General features: G+C 41.4%; 1 protein-coding gene across 1 annotated transcript in view; it reads left to right on the top strand.

Moving 5' to 3' along the window:
* The window catches only part of RYR3 (ryanodine receptor 3), a 570,648-nt gene that overhangs the window by 168,435 nt on the left and 374,532 nt on the right, over nucleotides 1-27,681 (top strand). Inside the window, exon 2 of the mRNA XM_047794870.1 lies at nucleotides 8,299-8,418. Coding sequence (XP_047650826.1) covers nucleotides 8,299-8,418 — 120 coding nt within the window. The remainder of the gene's footprint in view (nucleotides 1-8,298; nucleotides 8,419-27,681) is intronic.

Below are 27,681 nucleotides of genomic sequence, written 5' to 3'. Positions count from 1 at the left end.
TGTGAGAGGGCTGAGATAGATCTATTTTTATCAGCACCATCACCATGGACCTTTGAGTGAGGAAGACATGATTTCAGACCTGTTGCGAAGGTCAGTCTCTTGGAGTCGAGAGCCAGTTTGGCACCATGGTAAAGAGGGCAGGCTCCTGATTCATGTGATCCTAAATTCAAGGTCAGAACCTGTTACTTACATGCTGTGTGGTGCTAGGTAAGTAAATTAACCTCTCTGTGCCTCAACTTCTTTATCTACAAATTGAGAGGCTATTAGTACCTATCTTATAGGGTGGTTATAAGGGTTAAACTGAAATGTTGGAATATGGTGGTACATAATGACTGTTCATTAAATATTCCCTCATTCAAATTGCCTAATTCCTCAGAGTTTTGGTTTCTTCATTCTTAAAATGATTGTGTCTTTGTGAATGTCAAATCATCTAGAGGGAAATCTCAGCAGAGTGGCTAGTATAGAATGAATAGTTATTATTAGCAATAATAATAATAATAAAGCAACAGAAACTAAAAACTTTTGAAATGGACTCCAAAGCCTCATTATTGGTCATTCCCAGTTACTTCTTTATGTCAACATCTGTTCTCTTTTTATGAGATGACTCAGTTCTGACTCATCAGTGAAACAGTGCCCCCTTTTACAGTAACTATTCTTACATGAGTGAAAGGAGAGAAACCTCTTTTTTAAACTGATTTCACATCCCAATCAGCCAGCATGTTTTTACCCAACACATTATGTTCCCAGCTCAGATGGGAAAGCAGTTTTCTGCTCTGAGAGTTTGTAATCGACTGGACTTACAAGGTAAAGACATGCCCATTCAGTAAATTGTAATTGAGAGTGTAATGTGTGCAAGACACTATGCTTGTGAGTATCCTCATAGGTGTCAACGTGAACCAGATGGGGATCCTGCCTTCAAGGTGTTCAAAGCCAGTTGAGAGGAGTTGGGAGTGAGAGCATGGATGCAGCCTTCCTGGACTGGATGCCAGGCTGTACCCCTTGCCACCATGAGACCTTAGGCAGGTTACTTACCTGCTCTGTGCAGGGGCTCCTCATTTATCAAATGGAGTTAGCAATAGTACTACATCAGAGGAAGCTTAAGGCACAGTGCCTGTGACACAATCAGAGAACAGTAAATGTGAGCCATTTCCATATATACAGTTGCGGGTGAGCCATGCATGTGAATAATCATAATGCAGGGGTATGGTGATTTTGCTGCGGAAGTTTGGAGAGAGGCAAGATAACTTAGGTTTCACAAAGAATATGGTATTTATGCTAAGCTTGGGAGACTAGGGGATCTATGAATAGGAAAATCACAGCAAGTTTCAAACTAGAGACAGGGAGTTGAGGGCATGGAGGTAGAGAAGGCTAAGGAATTTGGTAGGGAAGAAGTTGGAAAGATAAATTGGAAAGTGAAGTCCTCATACACTAGTTCAAGAAATGTGTATATTTTGTGAACAGTGTGGAGAGAACTATTGGGGCTTTTCAGCAGGATCATAATAAGGTCAGAGATATGCCTCCAATAACATACCAGAAAGAAAAGGCCCTGGGTGTTATAGCTTTGTCTAGGGCCTGTTTGCTATAGGACAGGAGGAAAGAGAGACTCATAGACAGACAGGAGGTGATGATGTTTGAGCCTAGACTGCAGAGAATTTGGGTGTGTCATCAACAAACAGGAAACAAAAAGATGAATAGGTTGAAAAGGAAGCCTTTGGATGCATTGGGACATATTGGTTTGAGATGTTGATAAGTCCATGGATAAAGTTAGGAATAGGTGGAGATTTAGAACCTTTGAAAGTTATCAGATTGGAGGTACAGATGGCATAACAACTCCTCAGAAGAAAACTGGATGCCTGAGTAATGGCTGTGATTGCTCAGGGAGAAGGACAAAGAACTGTCCTTGGGCATTGCCTCTGTTGAAGGGTGGCAGAAGAGAAGAACAGAGGAGGACCCATCGAATGGTAAGACAACTAGGAGAATACAGAGTTGAATGAAGGAATGGAGGGATTTCAAGAAGGAGCATTTCGTAAATGCTTAGCAAAACTTACTTGGGAGACAGTAGGCAATAGGGATGAAGGGAGAGGTAAGCCTAGAGGTGGAGAGGAAAACTCAGCATTGGTGGGGAGGTACACTAGGGAAGACAGACAAAACAAATATCATATGACATCGCTTATAGGTAGAATTTTTTAGAAAAATTATGCAAATTTAAGTACAAAACAGAAACAGAACCACAGACGTGGAAAAGATTACCATGGGGAAGGAGGGGAGGGATAAATTAGGAGTTGGTGATTAATAGCTACACATTACTATATATTAAGTAGATAATTGACAAGGATATACTGTATAGCACAGGGAACTATACTCAATATTTTTTAATTACCTATATGGGAAAAGAATTTGAAAAGAATATATATGTGTATATATATGTACACACATATATATACATATGTATGAATCACTTTGCTATACACCAAAAACTGACACAACATCATAAATCAACTATACATCAATAAAAAAAGAATTATTTTTTTAAAAAGCCAAGCAGAGACCTTTTGACTTACTTGGTAGAAAGCAAGAAACCTTTATATGATCTTACAGAGATTATTTCCTGGGACACTTAGGAGATTCATACTCCTCATCCTTAAGGACAGACCCCCAGTCTGAAAGGGTTCACTGTTATTGATTATTGTGCCTCCAACCTAGCACTTCCATCTCTCTCCTTTTTTTTCTTCTTTTTAGGTCAGCACCTGTGGCATATGGAAGTTCCCAGGCTAGGGGGTCAGATTGGAGCTGCAGCTGCCAACCTACACCACAGCCACGTGGGATCTGAGCCACAACTTGCTGCAATGCTGGATCCTTAACCCACTGAGTGTCTAGTGATTAAGGATCAAACCCACATCCTCATAGAGGCAATGTTGAGTCCTTAACCCACAGAACCACAGTAGGAACTCCCAGGACTTTCTTCTCATTAGTTTGCCTCTCTTTCTCTTATAGATGGACGGTGTTATTATTACTTGATATCAACTGAGTTGAATCTGCCGTAAGTCCTACAAAAAGAGAAATTTTACGGTCTTGTTCTAGTGAAAAAAGATTTGAACAAGCTGAAATGTATGTGTGTGTGTATATATGCGTGTGTGTGTGTGTATATATATATATATATATATATATAATGAACAAAACTTGAGAGTTGTTTGTTTTCTCTATCAAAAAAATCAATTATTCTCCTTGCTGGGGTGGAAGAAATAAGGGAGCTGGCAGCATCTTCTCAAAACTCGAAATCTTCATTAAGGAGAGTAAGAATAGTGAAAGAGAGTGAAAGAGACAAGAAAGAAGACTGCATCTATAGAGTAAGATAGTCTAGTTTGGGTTTTAGACTTGAAATCATTCTAGGTTATGACAGGGAATGAAAGAGTATGTTACTAAAACAGAGTGGAAGTAACTAGGTCAAGGTGTTCATTTTGAATAGATTGTCTACATAAACCTTGAAGTTCCTTGAGATGCAGCCTAAAGCAGCCTAGAGAAAGGCCATGGGCTGTCTTTCAGCAGTCAGCTCCATCACTACAATTCACAGATCTTGTCTCACAATACCTGGTGTACTCCATAGTATCCTGGAAGAATTCTTTGTCCTTGGAAGGGAGTCAATAAAGGTGTGTTGAATTTACACACACATTTTCATCAAATTTTCTGATTGTCATTAAGTGGTGGGAGAAGTAACTAGTCTGTTGATTGATTGCCACAGAAGGTGTGAAGATTGGCTATCACATGTCTCAAAATAGAAGGTTTTTGCACCTGAGTAGAAGAACTGGCACTGGGGGAACATAAGGAGAATGCAAGCTTCTGGGGAGAGGAGATAACAAATGTTAGATGAATTTGCACCCTTCAGTTAAAGGAGCTTCCTTGAAAATAGCATTATCTATATATTTTGTTGATTAAACCCTTGTCAGCTATATCATTTGCAACTATTTTCTCCCATGCCATAGGTTGTCTTTTTTTTTTTTTAATGGTTCCTTTGCAGTGAAAAGCTTGTAAGTTTGATTAGGTTCCATTGGTTTATTCTTGTTTTTATTTCTATTGCCTAGGGATACTGACCTAAGAAAACATTTGTACAGTTGATATTAGAGAATGTTCTGCCTAAGTTTTCTACTAGTAGTTTTATAGTGTCTTATCTTAGGCTTAAGTCTTTAGGCCATTCTGAGTTTATTTGTGTATGTGGTATGAGGGTGTATTCTAGTTTCATTAATTACCAAAATACACAAACAACTCATACAACCCAACAGCAAAAAAACAAACAATCCAATTTAAAAATAGCCAGAAAGCCTACATAGACATTTCTCCAAAGACGATGTATGGATGGCCAACAGGCACTTGAAAAAATGCTCAACATCACTAACTATTAGAGAAATACAAATCAAAACTACAATTAGTTTCCACCTCACATTGGTCAGAATGGCTATAATTAGTAAGTCTACAAATAACAAATGCTGGAGAGGGTGTGGATAAAAGGATACCCTTCTCCACTGTTGGTGGGAATGTAAATTGGTACAACCGCTATGGAAAACAGTATGGAGCTACCTCAGAAAACTAAGTATAGAACTACCATATGATCCAGCAGTCCCACTCCTGGCCATATATCTGGACAAAATTTTCATTCGAAAAGATATATGCACCCATATGTTCATTGCAGCACTATTCGCAGTAGCCAAGACATGGAAACAACCTAAATGTCCATTGACAGATAAATGGATTAAGACGTGGTATATATACACAATAGAATATTACTGAACCATAAAAAGAACAAAATGCCATTTGCAGCAACATGGATAGAACTAGAGACTCTCATACTAAGTGAAGTAACTCAGAAAGAGAAAGATAAATACCGTATGATATCACTTATATGTGGATTCTAATATACGGCACAAATGAACCTATCTGCAGAAAAGAAACAAGCTCATTGACATAGAGAACAAACCTGTGGTTTCCAAGAGGGAGGGGGAGGGAGTGGGATGGACTGTGAATTTGGGGTTAGTAGATGCAAGCTGTTGCATTTGAAATAGGTAAGCAATGAGGTTTCTGCTGTACAGCACAGGGAACTATATCCATAGTTCCATGTGATGGAACATGATGGAAGATATGAGAAAAAGAATGTGTTTATGTATAACTGGGTCACATGGTTGTACAGCAAAAATTAACAACATTGTAAATCAACTGTGATAAAAAATTAAAAAATAAAATACAAATAAGAAAATAGCATTATCTGGAACCTCCCAGATGTGATTTAAAACAAAAGGAGAGGGAGTTCCCGTCGTGGCGCAGTGGTTAACGAATCCAACTAGGAACCATGAGGTTGCGGGTTCGGTCCCTGCCCTTGCTCAGTGGGTTGACGATCCGGCGTTGCCGTGAGCTGTGGTGTAGGTTGCAGACGCGGCTCGGATCCCGTGTTGCTGTGGCTCTGGCGTAGGCCGGTGGCTACAGCTCCAATTCGACCCCTGGCCTGGGAACCTCCATGTGCCGCGGGAGCGCCCAAGAAATAGCAACAAAACAACAACAACAACAAAAAGACAAAAAAAAATAAAGTAAAAAAATAAAACAAAAGGAGAAAGGAACAAGAGGGGAGAAATTAGATATCAGCGTCAGTATAGGGATGTGTAAACTAGTTAGGGCTGGTGAGTGGAGGGGGAGATTGTGTTCTGTGTTTTACCAGGGAGTGAAGAATTAATGAGATAGATTGAATTAACTCATCTAATGGTTCCAAATGGTGCAAAGATTTCAGGGTCAAGCACTCCAAGGCTCCACATGTCTGTCTAGTGAAGGTTTGTGGAGCTAATAGCTGCTGTCTGGAGCAAAGGCTGCCACTCCAGGTGGTGTCTGCGGCCAGGTCAGCACTGAGCATATGGTTCCAGATGGTGTGTGGGGGAAATAGAGAAAGTGTTTGGAGAAGGGTACATTTGGCCCAGAGAGGCACAGCCATCTGCATCACCCAGAATGCCGACTTAGATGGCGCTTATAGGTGGGTGGTCTTCCCGTGGTGGTTACTGAGCCTGGGAGAGTCCTTTATTTTGTTAGTTAATTGGCAGTATGGGTTGTGAGAATGTGAATTATAGCCCAAGTCAGTTTCATAGGATAATTAGACCCCGAGGCAGCTAGTGCAAAGTAGTTTGGGTACTTTGGGGTAGAACGCTCATGGGAAATAAGATACGGAAAGAGATTGTCGAGGACACACATTGAAAAGAAAATCTTGTTGACGGACTAGTTCATGAAAAGTCTGGTCATGGACCCACTCCTGTGATTTCCAAATGCCTGTTTTCATGAGTGAATGGTGCGTAGGTGTGAGATGCTTAAATATTTTTTGGTAGGGGGTCCTCTTCAAATTTTGGACAGGAATATGATGTGTTTTGAGGACATCCTCTTCCAGTCAAGACCATTTAATTCCCATGGCCCCTGTTTCATAGTGCCTTTCTGTCATTTTGACAAGAGAAACCCTCCTTCCCCACAGCCTGTGCTCCGTCTGAGGATGGTATTGCCCCTGGCTGCTGAGGGATCTGGGGGGGTGGGGGAGACTCCATTTGGGGAAAAACTTCATCTTTTTCAGCAATTTCCCTGAGCCCACATTTTCAGAGTAGTGATGTTCTGGGGTTTTCTTCTGCCTCAATTCCAATGAAGACTATGAATTCTGGCTTCACTAGAAGCAGAGGCTCTTGAATTTATTACAGGCTCAGTTTAGTGAGGAACAGTGACTAGTTGAGAGTGTGGAGCTTTTTTGTAAATTCCCTCCATCTTCGCCTCAGATGTCAGAGATTTGTGGCTTCCTGAATTCCCTGTCACCCCTGACCAGTCTCTAGACAGCTGCAGACAACTTGGTGAGGGTTGGTTCTCTTGAATCTCTTCATGTTCCCACCAAGTAAAGGATTTTCTCTTTCCATGTGACGACACAGTCAAGGAAAACCCTGGCTATTTAATATGCCTTCCCTGTGCTCCAGGACAGGCTCTAACACTGGGATATGGGGATGAGAGGGGGAACAGGAGAGGAATCCTAAGGAGGAAGCACCACCTGGCTCTCTGCCATTTATTCTTTTAACTGAACCACACCTGAGAGTCTTCTCCGTGTTTGAAACCCAAAGTCAGGGAGTTCCTCTTGAGGCTCAGCAGTAAGGAACCTGCCTAGTATCCATGAAGACCCTGGTTTGATCCCTGGTCTCGTTCAGTGGGTTAAGGATCCACATTGCCATGAGTTGTGGTGTGGGTCACAGATGCAGCTTGGATCCCACATTGCTGTGGCTGCAGTGTAGGCCAGCAGCTTCAGCTCCTATTTGACCCCTAGCCTGGGAACTTCCATATGCTGTGGCTGTGGCCCTAAAAAGACAAAAAAGAAAAAAGAAACCCAAAGTCAGGTGGTGGTGGTTAGAGAGCATGTGCACTGACAGGTTGGAGGAGCGGGAATGAGGTGTTGGTAGGGAGGTTTTTCTGTCTGCCTCAGGCAGGGCTGTGCAGGGAGTGAGCAGATTAGTGTATTGTTGATGGTCTGGAAGGGATACTGCCCTCCATTTACAGTATCCTTTCCAGACCGTCAACAAGAGAGATGCTGTGCAAACAAGGTTTCTGTGATTTGAGGAGGGCTGCCTTTGAGATTGATGCCTAGGAGGAAGGTCCCCTGCTTGGGAACTCAGAGTAGCTCCTCTACTTGACCTTCAGCTCTCCCTTCCAATCTAGATCCTCAAGGCTTCCTTCAGTCTTCCTTTCCTGAATGTCTAACATGCATCTCCCCCTCTCGTCCGCAGTCTTCTCTGTCATCTCCGGCAAATGTTTTGCCACTGTGTACACCTCACCCCCCATCAAACCTGTCCCTTCTCAACCTGACAAAAATGGATTTTTCCCTCCACAAACCCCACCCCCCTCTAATCACTGCTGTTGTCTCTGCTTCCCTCAGTCACCTCTCATTGTTTTATTGTTCGTTTGGAGAATTGCTTAGGTTTACTTTCACGTTTACTCAAGTGTTGAAATCATCTGCTCACCTGGATGGTGTGCAGTTTGCACATCTCAGAAGTGAGGCTCATGCTGTATATTTAAGTAGCACCTCTGTTCCATGTACTTGCTCCCTGACCCTACCCCAGAACTGAATAGAGTTCTGACTTGGGGGAGAAGCTCTATTATGCCATGTGAATAACAAACTCTCCTTTAACATTTAAGGCATGTGCTGCCCCTCAGCGTACCTGAAAAAGATACAGCGAGGTGCTTTGGGGGCTTAGCTCTGGATCAGAAGGTGGTCCCTCATGCTCACATTGGTCTCTGTTCCCCTGGCAGGAAGATGAAGTGGTCCTCCAGTGCATCGCCAACGTTCACAAGGAGCAGAGGAAGTTCTGTCTGGCAGCTGAGGGACTTGGGAATCGCCTGTGCTTCTTGGAACCTACTTCAGAAGCCAAGGTGAGATCGACAATCTGCCTCACATCTTCCCTTTTGCTCACCCCACCCCAGGCAGTCATCCGGGGGCTGGGACTGCTGGGAGGTGGTGAGGAAGAGATTTAAAAGGACACATTTATTTTTAAGACAGGAAGAAGGTGAGATTTAAGCTCTCCCTAACCTAGGAAACTGCTAAGAAACCAGAGGAAGGTAAAGAATTAGTTACCTGCCTCCCAGTGTTCCCAAGGACTCAGGGATGCCTTAAGGTAACTGTCAGTCTTCCTGAAGGAAGTGCTTTTATTACTCCCAGAATCCCTTTATGTTGTTAATTCCTAGCCTAGAAATCTGAGTGTGTGTTCTTTACTCCCAGCCATCCTTTTATTGCTACAGGGACTCATGGGTCCTTGTGCCTGTGGTTCCCAGCAAGCTCACCACTTTCAGTTGTGACTGTGCTGAGGCTGCTGTAACTGCCTGCTGGAACCTAGGTATAGAGAGGAACATTTGCTCTGGTCCTCCCTGCATTGGGGCAGTAATGGCATAGCTCCTCAGAAAAACTTTGTTTCCTCCATTTTGAGATGTTTTTTTGCTGTCTGTGCCCTCTATGTCAGATGGTTTTGTATATCCAATATTTTCACAGTACTTATCAGTCCTGGAAAGGCCTTTGTATCAGTCAGGGTTTTTTTGTTTTGTTTTGTTTTTTGGTTTGTTTTGCTTTTTGGGGCCGCAGGTGCAGTATATGGAAGTTCCCAGGCTAGGGGTCAAATTGGAGCTGCAGCTGCCAGCCCACACCACAGCCACAGCAAAGCAGAATCCGAGCCGTGTCTGTGACTTACACTGCAGCTCACAGCAATGCCAGACCCCCCACCCACTGAATGAGAGCAGGGATCTTACCCACATCCTTACAGATACTAATTGGGTTTTTTTTTTTTTTTTAACCACTGAGCCACACTGGGAACTTCCTCAGTCAGTGTTTTTCAGAGAAATAGAGAACCAGAACCAACAGGATCTCAACGGATGGCTGGATAGATAAAAAATTTATTTTAAGAAACTAGCTCGTGCAACTGTGGGACTGGCAAGCCTAAAATCAGTAGGTGAGACAAGCTTGAACTTCAAGCATGAGGTAGTGCTGTCTTAAGGCAGTTCCCCCGCCAGGAAGTCTGTTTTTAATTCTTAGGACCTTCAACTGATTAGGGGAGGCTCAACCACATGCTCAAGAGTAACCCTCTTTAAAGTCAGCTGATTGCAGATGTTAATCACATCTACAACTACCTTCACATCAAAACATAGATTGATTTTGGAGTTCCCATCGTGGCTAAGCGGAGACGAATCCAATTCGGGACCATGAGGTCGCAGGTTTGATCCCTGGCCTTGCTCAGCGGTTAAGGATCTGGCGTTGCCGTGAACTGAGGTGTAAGTCACAGATGCCGCTTGGATCCTGCATTTCTGTGGCTGTGGCATAGGCCGGCAGCTGTAGCTGCAGTTCAACCCCTAGTCTGGGAACTTCTGTGTGCTGTGGGTGTGGCCCTAAAAAGCAAAAAAAAGAGACAAAAACAGAAAAATCACATTAAACCTAAATTGGGTTTGATTAAATTAATGGGTACTATCTAGCCAAGTTGCTACCCAATTAACCAGTCACCCCTCCAAGCTCAGTTTTTCTTACCAATCCTTTTGTTTGGTCAATCAGAAAATGGTTACATGTACCAGTAAGCCCACCTACTTGGCATGGCATTTCTGCACATGATCATGTACAACACATGAAGAGTTTGGCCAAACCTTAGAACACCAGATGTGCCCAGGATGGCCACATCCCCCAGAAGCCCCTCTCCTCTCCATCACCCTACCTCCCTCCCGTTAGTTCTTTGATCCATGAGTACAGACATCTGTCAGGGGCGTGTGGGGCCAGTGCTGGCAGGACAAAGTCACATTAAAACAAATGGCAGAGCAAAGAAACAAGGAAGATTTTTATCGTTTTAAAGGTCTTAGGCTTAATTTCCCTGAGGTTTTTTCTTATTTGCTTTTGCTCCTCACTAGGAATTTTTCTGTTCATTCCCAGCAGTCTAGGATAATGGGAAAATCATTAAATTATACGTCAAGAAGTTAATTTTCAGCCATTAGCTAGTCATGTGTCCAGGAGGAAGTCACTCATTCTTGTTTTTGAGCTTTCTCATCGGCCAGGTAAGATGCAGCCTGAAAGAGTGTTGGCCTGAATTAGAAACCAGTGGTACCTTTTTATAGTCATCCATTGAGTGGAGCACAGGACCTTGGTTTAGGGCACAACTCTGGAGCTCAACTGACAGTATCCTGTCTCCACCTCTCACTACCTAAGCCAAATCCTGGAGCAAGGTACCTCACCTTTCTGAACTTAGTTTCCTCATCTGTTTAATGGGAATTTAATAACTACCTAATATAGTTGTTACTAGAATTAAATGAGTTAATACATTTGAATTGCCCAACTTATTTTAAATTCTATTTAACCATTGGCTGTTGTGATTTACTCGTACCTAGACCAGATGACCTAAAACAAAGAGAACTATGTATCATAACCTAAGAATGTATCTCCCAGGAAGAAAAATAATAACTCACACTACTCATAAGTGTATTAGGGATGAGAACAATCCTTCCTCACACCCACTTTATAACCAAGTGATCGTTCTTATTTTCGTTTTTCATGTATAATTTAAAAGAAGATAAGACTGAAGAATTTGTAGAATTTTTAAAGGCAATATAATGTATTGTCTGACTGTTCCCTTGTCACAGCTATTTTCATTTTTGTTTTTCACTCTGGCCTTTGTCTGCATGTACCCACAGGTGTTCAAAGTCATAGTGGATATTCAGACATCCTGCTTTTTTTCTTTCATGTTTCAGCCAGTTCCATTACTATGCAGTGTTCATGGTTATTATAAAAAAAAAATCATGGATGTGGTTTTGTTGGTTTACTTTTGCTTCCTGGAGTAATGTTCAGGAGAAGAATTAATGGTATCAGGAGCAGAAATAGTATTAAACCACTTTCCCAAAAAGATATACCAATTTTTATGATTGGCACACACACAATCATTGCATGACTGTGTCTTTATTTTTCTTTTCAATTTTTTAATTCGCCATACACGTGGCATATGGAAGTTCCCAGGCTAGGGATCAAATCCAAACCACAGCTGCGACCTGCATCTCTGCTGCTGCAATGCCAGGTCCTCATCCTACTGCACTAGGCCAAGGATCAAACCCATGCTGCAGAGACAACACCAGACTCTTAACCTACTCTGCCACAGCAGGAACTCCTTTTTTTATTTTTTGGGGTGTGTCTCTTTTATACATAGTATGAGGAAAGTGTACTATCAGGGCTTCTTATCGAAAAAGAAAGTAAAATTCATCAAAATGATAGAACAGAAGTTAAAATTTCCCGTCACCATTCCTGGGAGCATCTTGCTAGATGAGCCCATTATCTGTGGCTTCAGGCTTCCCACAATCAACTCTATGCACACACCTCTTCTGACCTGTCCCTCTCTTTTCACTAGATATTTCTTCTAATTCTCTACCATCAGATTTCTCAACCAGCTTGCCATTCTTCAGTTCCTGGAAACTAATGTAAGCCATGCAATGAAGTGTGAAGGTGTATTCCCAAGCCTGGCACTGGGCATGAAGCACAGACATCAAACGTCACTTTTATCAGCCAGCTACAGAGCCAACTGGTGACCCTGAGCCCTCGAGTCAAGGGTATTTCAAGTTGAGATTCAAACAGATAAAATTACGGTGAACTCTAGGGAGAAGAAAGACCTCAGAGGAAAAAAAACATGAGATAAGGTGCTCAAAAGATATTCTTAGTATAGAGCCCTGAGGAAAAAAGAGGTCATATTGAAGCAAGGACTGAGAGGGTAGAAGAATAAGAGTCAAAAGTGTAAGAATATCAACACTTGGTATAGACATGGAAACTGTTGAACACTTAGAGTTCTCATGACTTTGAGTCCTGTTTGTCATGGCCTATCCTTCTTTGAAGGCCCCTAAAATTGCAGATATTAATTCATGGAGGCACCATTTTTCAGCTCTCCCTTCAAATGAGCACAGCTTAAGGAATAAAAAGGTATTCTGTTTTATATAAAAGACTCAAGGTCAAAACCAGAGACCCAGAAATATCAAAGGGAAATGATGCTTCTTTATTGTATCAATAACAGCAAATTTTTTTTTTTTTTTTTACTGTCATTTTTAAGTGGAAAATTTGTCCCCAGGAATCAGGAATTTACTGCTTTTCCTCTGGTCCTTCTCATCTGTGTTGTATCTGCAGTGTCCACCAGGGGGTCTTCTTTGGTTCAACTTAACATCTAGACTCTTAAGATGCTGAGAGATTTAATTGGCTCAGGAGGATAGGAACCATGGCTGGTCTGCTGGGAAGTGTCCAGCACTTGGAATCCTTGCAGCTGTCCAGGGCCTGGCTTCTGAATCCCCACCCCAGATGACAGCTCAGGTTCAAAGAGACAAGGTCCACATCAGGCAGGTGTGGGAGTCGCCATGGCTTAAAAGCATCCCAGACCACAGGAGCCAGTGTATCTTGTAACAACTCCATAGGCATAGCTTTTTAGGTGCCCACAAAGGACCACCCCTGCTAAAAGTGTTCTCACACTTGGAGAATCAAAAAGGTGGTGCTTTCTATCAGATACTGCTGGTCTTCCTAATCCAGATATAGGCTACCAATCACTTACTTTCACCCTAAGTTATGTTCTTAGTAACATAATTAACGCATCAGTTTTACCAGGTTGTCCCAAGAACAAAACTGGACAATTAACTGAAGGTCAAATTCTCCTTCAGAAAGAGAAGACTTTCATAAGCCTTATCCTGCAGGAATCTTCATGGATGACAATTATTTAACTGCTGTCACCTTTTCAGAACCCTGACATCTTTCCAAATCTTGACTTCTCTCTTCCTTAAGTGTAGACCAGCAAAAGGAGGGAAATAATGGGAATGTTTTGTGTAAAATCAGTCACAACAGGAGTTCCCGTCCTGGTTCAGTGGAAATGAATCTGACTAGCATCCATGAGGACGTGGGTTCGATCCCTGGCCTCACTCAGTGGGTTAAGGATCCAGCATTGTCGTGAGCTGTGGTGTAGGTCACAGGTGTGGCTCGGATCCTGTGTTGCTGTGACTGTGGTGTAGGCTGGCATCTACAGCTCCGATTAGACCCCTAGCCTGGGAACCTCCATATGCTCCACGTGCGGCCCTAAAAAGACATAAATAAAATAGCCAGTCGCAACAGACCAACATTTATTTGTTTCACTGATGATAATGCTAATAAAAACTGAAATTGATAACAACCCTAGTGCCCTTTAAAACCCAGTGTCACATCTAAAGTCTTTGGGCTCTAGTATCTCAGAGGGAAGTTCCACCTCTCTGTCAGGGAGCACTGTTTCTTACTGATCATGGTTTATTCAAAATGAAAAATCCAGTTTCAAATCTAATTTTCAAACTGAACATTTTCAGGGGAAATTTTATCTCTTTTGTTTCCACCTCCCTTTTTGAAAATGGGAAAGTCTTCTACAGTTTCTCAGAAGTTGTATATAGGTTCTCAAGGCCCCAAATCAAACATTTGTGATTGTGCAAACATTATGTCAAAGACATAAATTAAGATGGAGCTCTTGGCTTAAAAAAAGAAAACTTATTTTCTATTGCTTTTGTTGTCTTCAACTCAGAGATACACTGTTTCCTTCTAAAAAACAAAGCCTGTGCCAGTTTATAGAGACAGAGGCTCAGCCTGAAGTTGTATACTCTTTTTTGAACTTGTAGTGGATATTTTAATGTGCATTTTCTACGAACTTGAATTAGTATTAGTATTTTCTATGAACTTGAGATCTTATGAAAGACCAAAGTATTACAAAATTTACTTCAAAAAGTTCCCTTGTCTTCTAATACAAAGACAGTTATAAGTTAAAATTTTGATCTTTCAGTTTTTGTTCAATTATCAAGCATCATGTGCTGTATGCCATGCAGTGCTGTGGGGGCTTTCATACTCTCAGTTTTTAACCCTATGGAGCAAGTGGTATTCTCATTTACAAAAAAGAAAAATACAAGTATTTAGACAAAGTTAAGTGACTTCCTGATGATGATTTATTCCAAACTCGAATCAGTGTCTAATTAATACTTAGCACTAAAGACTATCATGACTTGGAGTTCCCGTCGTGGCTCAGTGGTTAGCGAACCCAACTGGGCACCATGAAGATGTGGGTTTGATCCCTGGCTTCGCTCAGTGGGTTAAGGATCCGGCATTGCCATGAGCTGTGGTGTAGTTTGCAGACGTGCCTCAGATCTGGTGTTGCTGTGGCTGGGGTGTAGGCTGGCAGATGTAGCTCTGATTCAACCCCTAGCCTGGGAACCTCCATGTGCCACAGGTGCAGACCTAAAAAGACCAAAAAAAAAAAAAAAAAGACCATCATGACTCTAACTTGATAAATAAATAATATTTCTACAAGCAGTTGAATTTTAAGAATACGGTAAATCTCCATATCCCATCCCACAGCCTTCCCGCATCTATCTGTCTGCTAAAGTTAGAAATACATATTTTGCTTAAATCGAACAGCATATTAAAATGCAAATGTTCTCAGAGAGCACATAATACAGTATTAAAATGTTTATAGCTAGTTTTTTACAGTGTAAAGATTGTCCTATTTTTTCTAGAAAGTAAGTTTATAAAGGGGAGATAAAGCAGATTACTAAGTGCCTATATATTGGAACATAAGGCAGAGGAACACTGAAAATAGGGGTCAGGGCATCAAAACATTTTCTTGCATTGAATTGTGATGGTTTATTTGTCTTTCCCCCTGCTCTCCACTATTTTGGAATCACTAAAGTCAAAGACTGTACAGGCATACTTTAGAGATACTGCAAGTTCAGTTCCAGACTACCACAATAAAGCAAATATGAGTCATAATTTTTTCTGATTTCCCAGTGCATATAATAGTTATGTTTACCTTATGCTGAGTTCTATTAAGTATGAAATAGCATTATGTCTAAAGGGAACAATGTACATACCTTAATTTAAAAATACTTTATTGCTAAAACACTAGCCATCATCTGAACCTTCAGCCAGTTTGGTAGTAACTTCAAAGATCACTGGGCACAGCTCACCATTGTGAATGTAATAATAATGAAAAAGTTTGGAAGATTGTGAGAATTACCACACGTGACACAGAGACACAAAGTGAGCAAATGCCATTGGAAAACTAGCAAGGATAGACTTGCCTGATGCAGGGTTGCCACAAACCTTTAATTTGAAAAATAAATTAAAAAAAAATAAAAAATAAAGCAGTATCTGCAAACACAGTAAAGTGAAACACAATAAAACAAGGTATGCCTGTATAGTGCAGTAGCTGAGAAACAGCCATGGAGCTAGAATTTCTGGGCTGGTAATCCTGGCTTCACTGCCTAGTAACTTTCTGACCATGTTTCAAATGACTTCTCTCTCTTCACCTCAGTTTCTTCATCTTTAAAAATGTTCCCATCTCATAGGATTATTATGAAATTCAATTACAAGCGTTTATAATTGTGAAGTATTTACCGTCGAGCATCTCCTGTCCAAAGTACTATTTAAACAATATCTTTTATTATCCCCAGGAGAGGGTCAGACACACATTAGGTCCTTGGGAACTGTTGCTTTATTCAATTAAGTTACGGATGTACTGATCATTAATTAAGGACCTAGATTAGAGAATCCATAGGACATATGTGACCTTAAAAATGACATATAGGAGTTCCCGTCGTGGCGCAGTGGTTAACGAATCCGACTAGGAACCATGAGGTTGCAGGTTCGGTCCCTGCCCTTGCTCAGTGGGTTAACGATCCGGCGTTGCCGTGAGCTGTGGTATAGGTTGCAGACACAGCTCGGATCCCACGTTGCTGTGGCTCTAGTGTAGGCCGGTGGCTACAGCTCCGATTCAACCCCTAGCCTGGGAACCTCCATATGCCGAGGGAGCAGCCCAAGAAATAGCAACAACAACAACAACAAAAAGACAAAAGACAAAAAAAAATGACATATAGAGTCAGAGTAAGTTAGAGGAAAAGGATTAAGCAATGAGTGAATGGTTTTAAAAAATAAAAATGAATCAGTGGAATGTATGGGTTTTTTTGTTAGTGACTTCTAGTTGAATTTTAATATGGTCAGGGAACATACTCTGTATGACTTCAATTTTTTTGCAATTTACTGGAACTTATTTTTCAGCCCAGGGTATGGTCTATCTTGGTGAATGTTCTATGCATACTTAAAAAACTGCATTCTGTTTTTGCAGCTGTTGAATGTAGGGTTTTATGCATTTGTTGAATGTAGGGTTTTATGACTATCATGATGAATATCCTTACTAAATTTCATTTACTTATTCTATCAATTATTGCGAGAGATGTTAAAAACTGATAATTTGCCTGTGTCCTTCTTTGTTGGGTTTAAAAAAAAAAGTTTGGGAGTTTGGCAGCCACTATTTCTTAAAATATTTATTCTATTAAATGTATTCTCTCCTTCTGGAACTCCAGTTACTTATATATTAAACTTTCTTATTGTTCCATGGCCACTAAATCTCTGTCCATTGTTTTCAACTATTTTTCTCTGTGGTTCAGTTTGAATAAGTCCTGTTGACTTGCTTGTGTGTTTCCTAATTTTTTAATGTATTAAAAAATTTTTTAGATTATTAATGCAATGATGTTATTACCAAAATTGTATTTTAATTATAACATTTCTAGTGCTAGATTTCTAAAATTTACATATTTTCATTCTCATCTCCCATTATTCCCTTTTTTCTTATAAATTCATTAACATATTTATAATAGTTATTTTAAATCCTTGGCTACTAATGTCAGTATATGGATTTTCTGTGGATCTCCTAACAACTGATTTTTCCTTTGATTATGAGTCATATTTTCCTATTTCTTTGAAAGTCCAGTAATTTTTATTGTATGCCAAAGCTGTCGGTGGTGCGGTTACGCTCTTTTCTCTTTTCTTCCCCTGAGGAGTATTGTATTTTGGTCTAGCAGGCAGTTAAATTACTGGTGGAGTGCCTTGATCTTGTGGAGGCTTGGTTGATTTTAATTTTGCGTTTGGTTTTAGGACATGGTCCTTAGCTTTGGGATGTAGCATTTCTGGGTTTTAATGAAAATCCTGAAGGGTTTCCTAACCCCCTCTAGATAGTGAGGCTTGAACATCCGATTCTGACACTCCCAAACCAGGTAGCTACTGAGACCTTCTTTTCTTCTAAGCATTCCAGTTGTTTCTTCACACTGGGCACTTGCAGCGCTGCCCTGTATGTTTGATGAGTGGGCCAGAAATTTGTATGCTGATTTGGAGTTTTCGTATAGGATTTCCTTCTTTTTCCACATTCCCCTCTTCAATTTCCTGACTCGCCACAGCCCCAGTCTTAGTCCTCTGACTCCAGGGCAGCCTTTTTTCTTGAGATCTATCCCCCATGAGCCTCATAAACAGGGGTGTGACCTCAGGGGAGGTTTTAATTAAATGTGGATAGCACCTACTTGGCTTCCCTTCTTTCAAGGGTCACATTCCCTTAGGCTTTAGGTTGCTCCCTGGTACCTTCAAGCAGTTACCTTTTTAATGTTTTTTCCAGGGTTTATCATTGTTATTGTCAGAAGGGTTATTCTGCTTCTCCACCACTACCTGAACCAGAACCTCATCAGTGCGTGTTCGCTGCTCTTTGAAGCAGCTGAGAGTTAAGAAGAAGAAGAGCAAATGGTGCTGAAGCAGAATATGGGTTATGACGAAGGAGTTTCCATGGTGAGAGACACAGCATGTTTTAAGCAGAAAGGAGGCTCTAGAGAAGGAGAGATTGAGACCATAAAAAAAGAGGTGGGGGAATAATATATGGCATTACTAGTGAGGGGTTAAATGGCATGCAACTTTGGCATATGCAGAAGAGAAGAGGTGAGGGCACAGGTTTAGCGGTAGTAAGGATGGGAGTTGAACACAAACGAGCTGATTGTCAGAGGAAAGCTTGAACTTGTAGAAGCTATATAGGTTCTTCATATGTAAAAAGAATAGACAGGGATTAAATTGACATTGGGTACCGTTGATGGAATGCATAGAATGGTGAAGGATCAAAGTGGGAGGAGTCAAGTGTGACTCTAAAGTTATAGGCTTTAGCTGTCTATGGATGGCAGATTATTTAGTGAAATATGGTATGAGGAGAAAGAATGTGTTAGGACAGAGGGTGGTGATACTGCTGAATTTTTGACATTTTGAATTCAAAAGACCTATAAAACAGCCAAGAGGAAATTTTGATAGGCATCTGGGTGTAGGGATCAGCAGTTCAAAAGAGAGGTTGGGATAGAGATAATATTTAGGTGATACTGGTATAAGGATAGTAAATCAAGCTTTGAGACTGAGTGGAAAAAAATATGGATTGAGCAATGAGATTCTACTGTGTAGCACAGAGGACTATTTTCAGTCTCTTGAGACAGACCATGATGAAAGAAAATATAAGGAAAGGAATGTATATATATATGACTAGGTCACATTGCTGTATAGCAGAAACTGGCACAACATTGTAAATCAACTAAACTTAATAAAAAGTAATTTAAAAAAATGAAGAGGGCAAAGCAATGTGAGTTTGCAGTGTGTCCATAAGGTGTAGGGACGCAGAGGCCAATGGCAGTCTTGTTGAGAGCTCTCTCAGTGGGGTGATGAGGGCAGAGCTGGTTTAGCAGAGGTGTGGCACAAGAGGAAATAAAGACAAACCAAAGACAGCCAGTGAAGAACAGTTCAGTGAAGAAATCTGTGAAAGAGAGAGAGAGTGATAGTCAGAGAAGGTCTGAAGATGAAGGATTTTTGTAGTAGGAAAGACTTGAGCAGGTTCCCATGGTGATGAGAAGGTACAAGTGGAGAAAGAGAAGGAAGAGATGCAGGAGAAGGAAGAGCTGGTTTAGTGAGCAGATGGTTGATAGAGTGGATAGGGCTGGCCTTAAGAATGGAGATAAGGAATTGGCCTTCAGGTAAAGGAAGAATTCTTAGTCCATTGAATAGAAAGAAGAGGGATGGGAGTGGACTTATAGGTTTTGTGCAGAAAGTTTTATTTTTTTTATTTTATGATTTGTATTTTTTCCATTACAGTTGGTTTTCAGTGTTGTGTCAATTTCCACTGTACAGCAAAGTGCCCCATCATACATATGTAACCACACACACACACACACACACTTTTTCTCACATTATCCTCCATCATGTTCCGTCATAGTGACTAGATATAGTTCCCTGTGCTATACAGTGGGATCTCATTGCTTATCCATTCCAAATGCAACCATTTACATCTATTAACCCCAGACTCCCAGTCTATCCCACTCCCTCCCCATCTCCTTTGGCAACCACAAGTCTGTTCTCTAAGTCCATGAGTTTCTTTTCTATGGAAAGCTTCATTTGTGCCATATATTAGATTTCAGATGTAAGTGATATCATATGATATTTGTCTTTCTGGTTCTAACTTACTTCATTTAGTATTAAAGTCTCTAGTTCCATCCATGTTGCTGCAAATGGCATTATTTTGTTCATTTTTATGAATGAGTAGTATTCCATTGTGTATGTATACCACCTCTTCTTAATCTTTTCATCTGTCGATGGATATCTGGGTTTGTTTCCACGTCTTGGCTGTTGTGAATAGTGCTACAATGAACATATGGGCGCATGTATCTTTTTGAATGAAAGTTTTGTCCGGATATATGCCCAAGAGTTGGAGAGCTGGGTCATATGGTAGTTCTATATTTAGTTTTCTGGGGTCCCTCCATACTGTTTCCATAGTGGCTGTACCAATTTACATTCCCACCAACAGTGTAGGAGGGGTGCAGAAAGCTTCAGAGAGTGAGCCTCTTTGAGGAGACTGGTCTGATTGAGGGCCTGTTGATAATGGCAAGCATGAAGTTTCAGTGCTACCAGTTTTCTGAGACTGGACCATGAAATTTTGGAATTTAAGCTGAATGAGGAAGGAACTAAAGATAGAAGGGGACTAGGAGTGAAAAGGAATAAGGAATGTAAATGGTGATGAGGGTAGCTGAGTGGACAAGCCAGCTGTAAGATGACTACACAGTTAGACAGTGGGGTGTGTCCACCAGAGCTTTCAGAATAGAGCAGTTTGGCTGAAACCAGGCCCCAGTTTATGACCATAAAAGGGGGTGGCTGAACTTCAGTGCAGAAGATCATTGATAAAGAGGAAGCAGGGAGTTCCCGTGGTGGCGCAGTGGTTAACGAATCCGACTAGGAACCATGAGGTTGCAGGTTCGGTCCCTGCTCTTGCTCAGTGGGTTAATGATCCGGCGTTGCCGTGAGCTGTGGTGTAGGTTGCAGACGCGGCTCGGATCCCGTGTTGCTGTGGCTCTGGCGTAGGCCGGTGGCTACAGCTCCGATTCAACCCCTAGCCTGGGAACCTCCATATGCCGTGGGAGCGGCCCAAGAAGTGGCAACAACAACAACAACAACAACAAAAAAGACAAAAAGACAAAAAAAAAAGAGGAAACAGAGTAACTGAGAAGCCATAATATGTGATGGATTATTCATATACCCCCTAGCTTCCTAAGGCTACTCTAACAAATTAGCATAAATTAGGTGGCTTCTAAGAACAGAAATTTATTCTAGTTCTGGAGGCTAGAAGGCTGAAATCAAGGTGTTAACAGAGCTGTGCTCCCTCCTAAGCCTTCATGGGAGGATCCTCCCTCACCCATTCTAGTGTCTGGTAGTCCACGTGTTCCTCAGTCAGTGGCAGCATAACCCAGGCTCTGTCTCCATCTTCATATACCTCCTTTTTCTGTGGCTCTGCCTTCACATGATTTTTCCCCTTCTTATTAAGGACATCAGTCATATGGGATGTGGCCTTACCCTAATGACTTCATCTTCATTTGATTGTAAAGACCTGATTTCCAAGTCCGATCATATTAACCTTTGCTGGGGGTCAGGACTTCAACAGATGTTTGCGGGAGCAGACAGTTCAACAAATAACCATGTGAATGTTCCCATCACAGGAGCAGGAATGAAAAGGGGCCAATAATTCAGTGAAGATGGGAAGGTCACAGAAATACACAAATACCAAAAAGGAAGGGAGCAGAGGGTGATGGTGCCAGGCATAGGAAGCTTAGAGGAGAAAGAGGTAAGTTGTGGAAGAGCAATGATCTAGAATTGTCCTGGGCAGGAGAAGGATGCAGACCCCATTTTCTAACCCCAAGTCATCTGAGGGATGAGAGAACGAGTATCCAGAATCAGGAGAGCCCTGTGGGAAGATTGTTCAGATAGGGCCAGGGACTATTACTGTTTTGTGTAGGTGGAACAAAAGGCTTATTTCCTATTGGTCTGTTTGTGAATTCATCAAGTCCAGCGGTTGGAGTGGTTGGAGTGGTCCAATCCTCACTGTGCTCAGATTCTGAAAAACCATGGCTTTACATTCCAGTTCTTTGCATTCAGCAATTGTTTTCTTTCCAGAATTTTTCTTCCCATTTCGACATCTACCTTGAGCCTCATGCTCTGCTATTCTCAACAGTTAAAAGAGATGAGAAGGAAAACGGATATCCAAAGGAATAGCATCAAAGTCAAGACCAACACACGTCAAGTTTATTAACGCCTTTGTCATTTGCTGGATCCGAGGACCTAGTTAAAAAGAAGTGTTATCCCTGAGATCTCTTCTCATCTATATTGTCCGCCTTCCTATTTGAGTTCTTAATACTGTCTTGATAACTTATCTGCTTGAGGCAATACCTGTCCCTCTTTTTATTTAAAGACAGTCTGTACCTTTAGTGGTGGGAATCTTCACAAAGAATTTATTCAGTGTGTAAAGTGGCACCATAGCTCTGCTGCTGATTTGTCATTTACTTGTTCACAGCAGGCAAATGGCCCCAGGTGAGTTATGAGTAGGTATTATTCATGCCCGGGCTTCTCTGCAGCACTTAGTACTTTGCTCTTCAGACCTAATAGCTGCTATTTTGGTCTCGATTAGCAGTGTTTTTCTCCCTCCACCAACTCCTGAACTTACTAATTAGATCACAGAGAATTGCCTTTTTTCCCCCCTGAGATTAGGAGAACGTCTCTTTTCTAGTTGGTACTTTTACATGGAATTAAAATAATGCATTGTGTTTGTGTTAAAATTTCAGTCTTAAGAACCTGAGCCACCTTACATCCATCATTTTTATTCCTCGTGGGTATGTTAAAACCTGAGGGTAAAATCTAAACACAAAATCTTTTTGTGATCTTTTGAAACTATGTGTATATTCGTAATTCATGGATCAAATTAGTGTTTACAAAGAACACTGGGTAATGATTGGAGAGATGTGGTTTTGTTCTTCCTCCAACATGCTGTAAAATGTTACACAAAATAACCCCTCAGGTCTGATTACCTAGCCACCACATGAGGGGAGTTTTGTGAAGGAAACTTTTTTTTTTTTTTGGTCTTTTTTTGAGGGCCAAACCCTCAGCATATGGAGATTCCCAAGCTAGGGGTCTAATCAGAGCTGTAGCCACCAGCCTACGCCAGAGCCACAGCAACTTGGGATCCAAGCCACGTCTGCGACCTACACCACAGCTCACGGAACGCCAGATCCTTAACCCACTGGGCAAGGCCAGGGATCGAACCCACAACCTCATGGTTTCTAGTCGGATTCATTTCTGTTGAGCCACGATGGGAACTCCTGTAAAGGAAACATTTAAAATCGTTTTAGAAGTTAAGCTTTCCGGGCATTTAAGTTGACAACTTTTTCTCCTTTTCAGTAGTTCATTCAGTAGTTTCATTGTTTTTTAAATGGTGACCTGAACAAATTATATGAACTGAAACATTTTATGTGTCATTTGCAAACAATATCTTGTTTGTTCTTAAATTCCTGATGCGTAGCAAATAGGTGATTTTAAATAATTCAACACACTATGGAGAATTAATTTGTTTTTCTTCATCCAAATTATTTCAGGGAATGATAATACATTGTTCTTAAAACAGTCATTCCAGGATTTAGCTGCTTTCTCTGTTAGGCTATTCTCAAATCATTTTTCTTCTGTTCCTGTCAAACTCAGTTGAGCTTTATGCAAAACATTTGGGGGAGGATAAGTGGTACAAGAAAGTTGTTTGTAAGCCTCTGTCAGCTGTTTTTGAGTTGTTGAGAGGTTGACAAGATTTAAAACCCTTGACCCTAATGATCCATTTCTTATTAGAGCACGTTCATCAAAGAGTTTTGCCTCAAGCCCTACTTTAGCACTTCATCATACATCCCAACATATTTCTGCTCCAAAATAGAATAGATATTCGTGTCTTTGGGGTGGTTCAGGTGCATTTTGCCTCAGAGCACAGAGGGTGGAATAATTGATCTCCAGCCCACCTCTTTCCTCCCAAGAGCAATCACTTGAAACTTAAGGTTTGAATTATTACCCTGATTAGTTATAGAATCTAGGTTCAAACAGTTCTGCTTCTTTTACCTAAAGATGAGAAGAGTTTTTAAAATTTAATGCAAGCTCTCAGACTGAGTGAACACAAGAAGGCTTACCGTTATCATTCAGCAAAACTTCTTAGCAAATAGCTAAAGAGGATTACTTTTTTTTTTTTGGAGGGGGGGTCTTTTTGCCTTTTCTAGGGCCACTCCTGCGGCATATGGAGGTTCCCAAGCTAGGGGTTTAATCAGAGCTGTAGCCACCAGCTGACATCACAGCCACAGCAACATGGGATCCAAGCCTCATCTGAGACCTACACCACACTTCACGGCACCTCTGGATCCTTAACCCACTGATCGAGTGCAACTTCGTGGTACCTAGTCGGATTCGTTAACTGCTGAGCCATGACCGGAACTCCAAGGATTACTTTTGTGTGAAAAGTTTAGACACGGAAGATGAGAACGTTTTGATTTTCAGGAGGAAGTTTCCAGAACCACCTCTGATCACCTTTCAAGTTGAAAAATGAGCACTGTGGTTTTTGCTCTCTACCTGATTTCCCAGGTAAATTATGTTATGGAGGCTTTATCTTTAAAGGTGATGATCCTAGCCTTTGATCTTTGGGGTTGGCACTGAGCTCACCCAGAAGGTTATGATTCTCAACCTTGAGTGAGCACATCCTTAGATAACTGTCTTTGTCTTGTGTGGGTCCAGAAATCTGCTTTTATTTATTTATCTTTTTAGGGCCACATCTGTGGCATATGGAGGTTCCCAAGCTAGGGACAAATCGGAGCTATAGCTGCTGACCTACACCTTGGCCACAGCCATGTCAGATCCGAGCCATGTCTGTGACCTACACTACAGCTCACAGCAACAACAGATCCCCCACCCACTGAGCGAGGCCAGGGATTGAACATGCATCCTCAAGGATGCTAGTCAGATTCATTTCCATTGAGCCAGGACAGGAACTCCTGCTTTATTATTTATTTTTTAAAACAAATTCCTGCCTGATTCTTACTCAAGGGGTCCACAGACCACACCTTCAGAAATTGTGGCAGGTCCAAATTTGCAGTCATCAGCTTTAAACATTGGTCTCCTTGTTTGACTAAATAATAACAAAGTAGCTAGATGTCATCACAAAATGAAGCAAAGCTACACTGACCTTGATGTAATTAGTATCATGTTCAAACTTACCTACAGCCTGCCATGGAAGTTTCCAGTTGCTGTAGTAGTGAATGAACTTGCTTCTTTCCCAAAAGGTATAAGTTTACTAGGAAGCCAAACATGGCGCCCATCTTCATCTTGTTCACTGAGAACTGAGGACAGATGCTTCGGGAGAGCAGCTGGCTAATTTAAGGCATTTATCTTAATAAGGTCTGACAGCCTAATCTTGAGTCACCATGTCTTTCCTTTTTGAAGTGTGGCATTGCTCCATCAGTTTCTATCAATGTGCTTATTCTCTCTCATGGTGCCAAGTTGACCCAACCATGGTGTATTGGAGGTAACTCCTGATGATTGGTTTTTCCTTTCTTCTTCCCTCCTGGATAACCTGCCCTGCAATACCTCTTCTCTGTCCTCATAGTTTGTTTTTTTTTTTTTCCAGATTTTTATTATTTTTTTATTGTAGTTGATTTATAATTTTGTCAACCTCTGCTGTGCACCAAAGTGACCCAGTCACATATACATATATATATATATACTTTTTTTTTTTACTAATTTGATGTTTTTATTTTTTGTGATTTTTTTTCCGTTATAGTTGTTTTACAGTGTTTTGTCAATTTCTACAGTAAAGCAAAGTGACCCAGTCACCAATATATTTATATATATTCTTTTCCTCACATTATCCTGCATCATATTCTGTCACAAGTGACTAGATATAGTTCCCTGTACTATACAGTGGGATCTCATTGCTGATCCACTCCAAATGCAATCATTTACATCTATTAACCCCAGACTCCCAGTCTATCCCACTCCCTCCCCCACCCCCTTGGCAACCACAAGTCTCTTCCCCGAGTCCATGAGTTTCTTTTCTGTGGAAAGGCTCATTTGTGCCATATATTAGATTTCAGCTATAAGTGATATCATATGATATTTGTCTTTCTCTTTTTTTTTTGTCTTTTTGCTATTTCTTGGGCCACTCCCACGGCATATGGAGGTTCCCAGGCTAGAGGTCCAATCGGAGCTGTAGCCACCGGCCTACGCCAGAGCCACAGCAACGCGAGATCCGAGCCGTGTCTGCAACCTACACCACAGCTCACGGCAACGCCGGATCGTTAACCCACTGAGCAAGGGCAGGGACCGAACCCGCAACCTCATGGTTCTTAGTCAGACTCGTTAACCACTGCGCCACAATGGGAACTCCCATATTTGTCTTTCTCTTTCTGACTTACTTCACTTAGTATGAAAGTCTCTAGTTCCATCCATGTTGCTGCAAATGGCATTATTTTGTTCATTTTTATGAATGAGTAGTATTCCATTGTGTATGTATACTGCATCTTCTTAATCTACTCATCTGTTGATAGTCTGTCCTCGTTGATGGGAAACATCCGTAACCTTGGCTAGTCACCTAGTGCAGCTGAAGAAGGGAAATTAAGGGAACTCAAGGGAACTCTGTTGTGTGAATTTGCATGGCTGGGCAGAGTCAGTCTTTGACATGATGTTTTCTGGCCAGCTCCCCCAGATTCTGAGTGATGGGTTGAGTTCAAGTACGCATGGATGAACTACCTAATGGTTTCCTTGGGTTTGTCAAAGCTGGCTCACAACCTGAGTCAGAGGCATCAGTGACTTTAGTGGGAAGAAGGGATGGAATTCAGCAGATCTCCACAATTCAGTGAGCATTCCAATGTTTGTTCATCCTTCATTCTTTGAATGCTTCTGGCAAGGATGGTGCTATTGAAGTAGATATAGCCCACTACATCAAAGCAGTTATTATTAAGTGAACATTTTCAATTCGTGCAGCTACTTCCTGACTGGCAGTGCTAAATCCCTCTCCACTATATATGTTTTAAAGTATCTATGAGTACAACCTGCCCGCTTGCGGATGGGGGTGTGTGGTACTAATCCTTGCAAATGTAAACATCTAGTGGTAGTAGTTTAGTTCAGGCACTAAAAGGCAGATGAAGGGAACGGGGTATAGGAGGGTTTTTCCATATGGGAGAAAAGTATTTATAGCTGTTATTTATTTCCACAAAGACTTTCTAAAACTGCAACTTTTATGAACATACATTCATATACTCCTGCCAAAAAATTTTTTTTGAATTCAGAACTTAGTTCATTATAATATGCTTATTTTTATCAAAACAAAAATTCCCCGAAGGGGACAAAAAATAAAAAACCCTGCATTTCCACACTGGAATTTGGATTCACTTTGAGAGTGGGAAGGAGGCATTGAGGGGAAAAATCCTAAACATTTGGAAGCCAAGCTGTTGTCCTTTCCCTTGGCTGCCCTGAGCTTTGTGTCCAGTTCAGATCCTGAGTTCAGAGATTCGTCGAGCTGGTACTGCAGTCGAGCAGGACTCAGTACGCTGGAGGTTCTCCCCTATAATAAGAGTGGTGATCATTGCACCACCTCTGGGTCCTTGGTGTCTCTGTTCCATCAGCCCTTTAGTTGAGCTTGGCATTTTCTCTGCCCTTGTGGGCACCTCAGAACACTTTCCTCAGTCATCTTCTTCCTGTTATGCAATGAGAGGCCAAGAGACACACATTGTCCCCTCCTGCAGCTGCTGGATGCTACTGCTTGGTAATGGAGAAAAGCCTCGCTATGGTATCTAAATCCTCTAACAACCGCATCATGACTCAAAAGGGAGGAGAGAGTTGGTGAAATAGCCAAGGAATATAGGGACGGTGCACTGCTGATCAGTGTTCCTCCCACCAAAACTAAAGGAAACCAAGACTGAAACATAAACATTAGGTTGAAACTAGGATTTCCCACCAGC

This window comes from Phacochoerus africanus, chromosome 9 (assembly GCF_016906955.1).
Source record: "Phacochoerus africanus isolate WHEZ1 chromosome 9, ROS_Pafr_v1, whole genome shotgun sequence".
Taxonomy (NCBI): Eukaryota; Metazoa; Chordata; class Mammalia; order Artiodactyla; family Suidae; genus Phacochoerus; species Phacochoerus africanus.
This window is presented reverse-complemented; position numbering and strand designations above follow the sequence as displayed.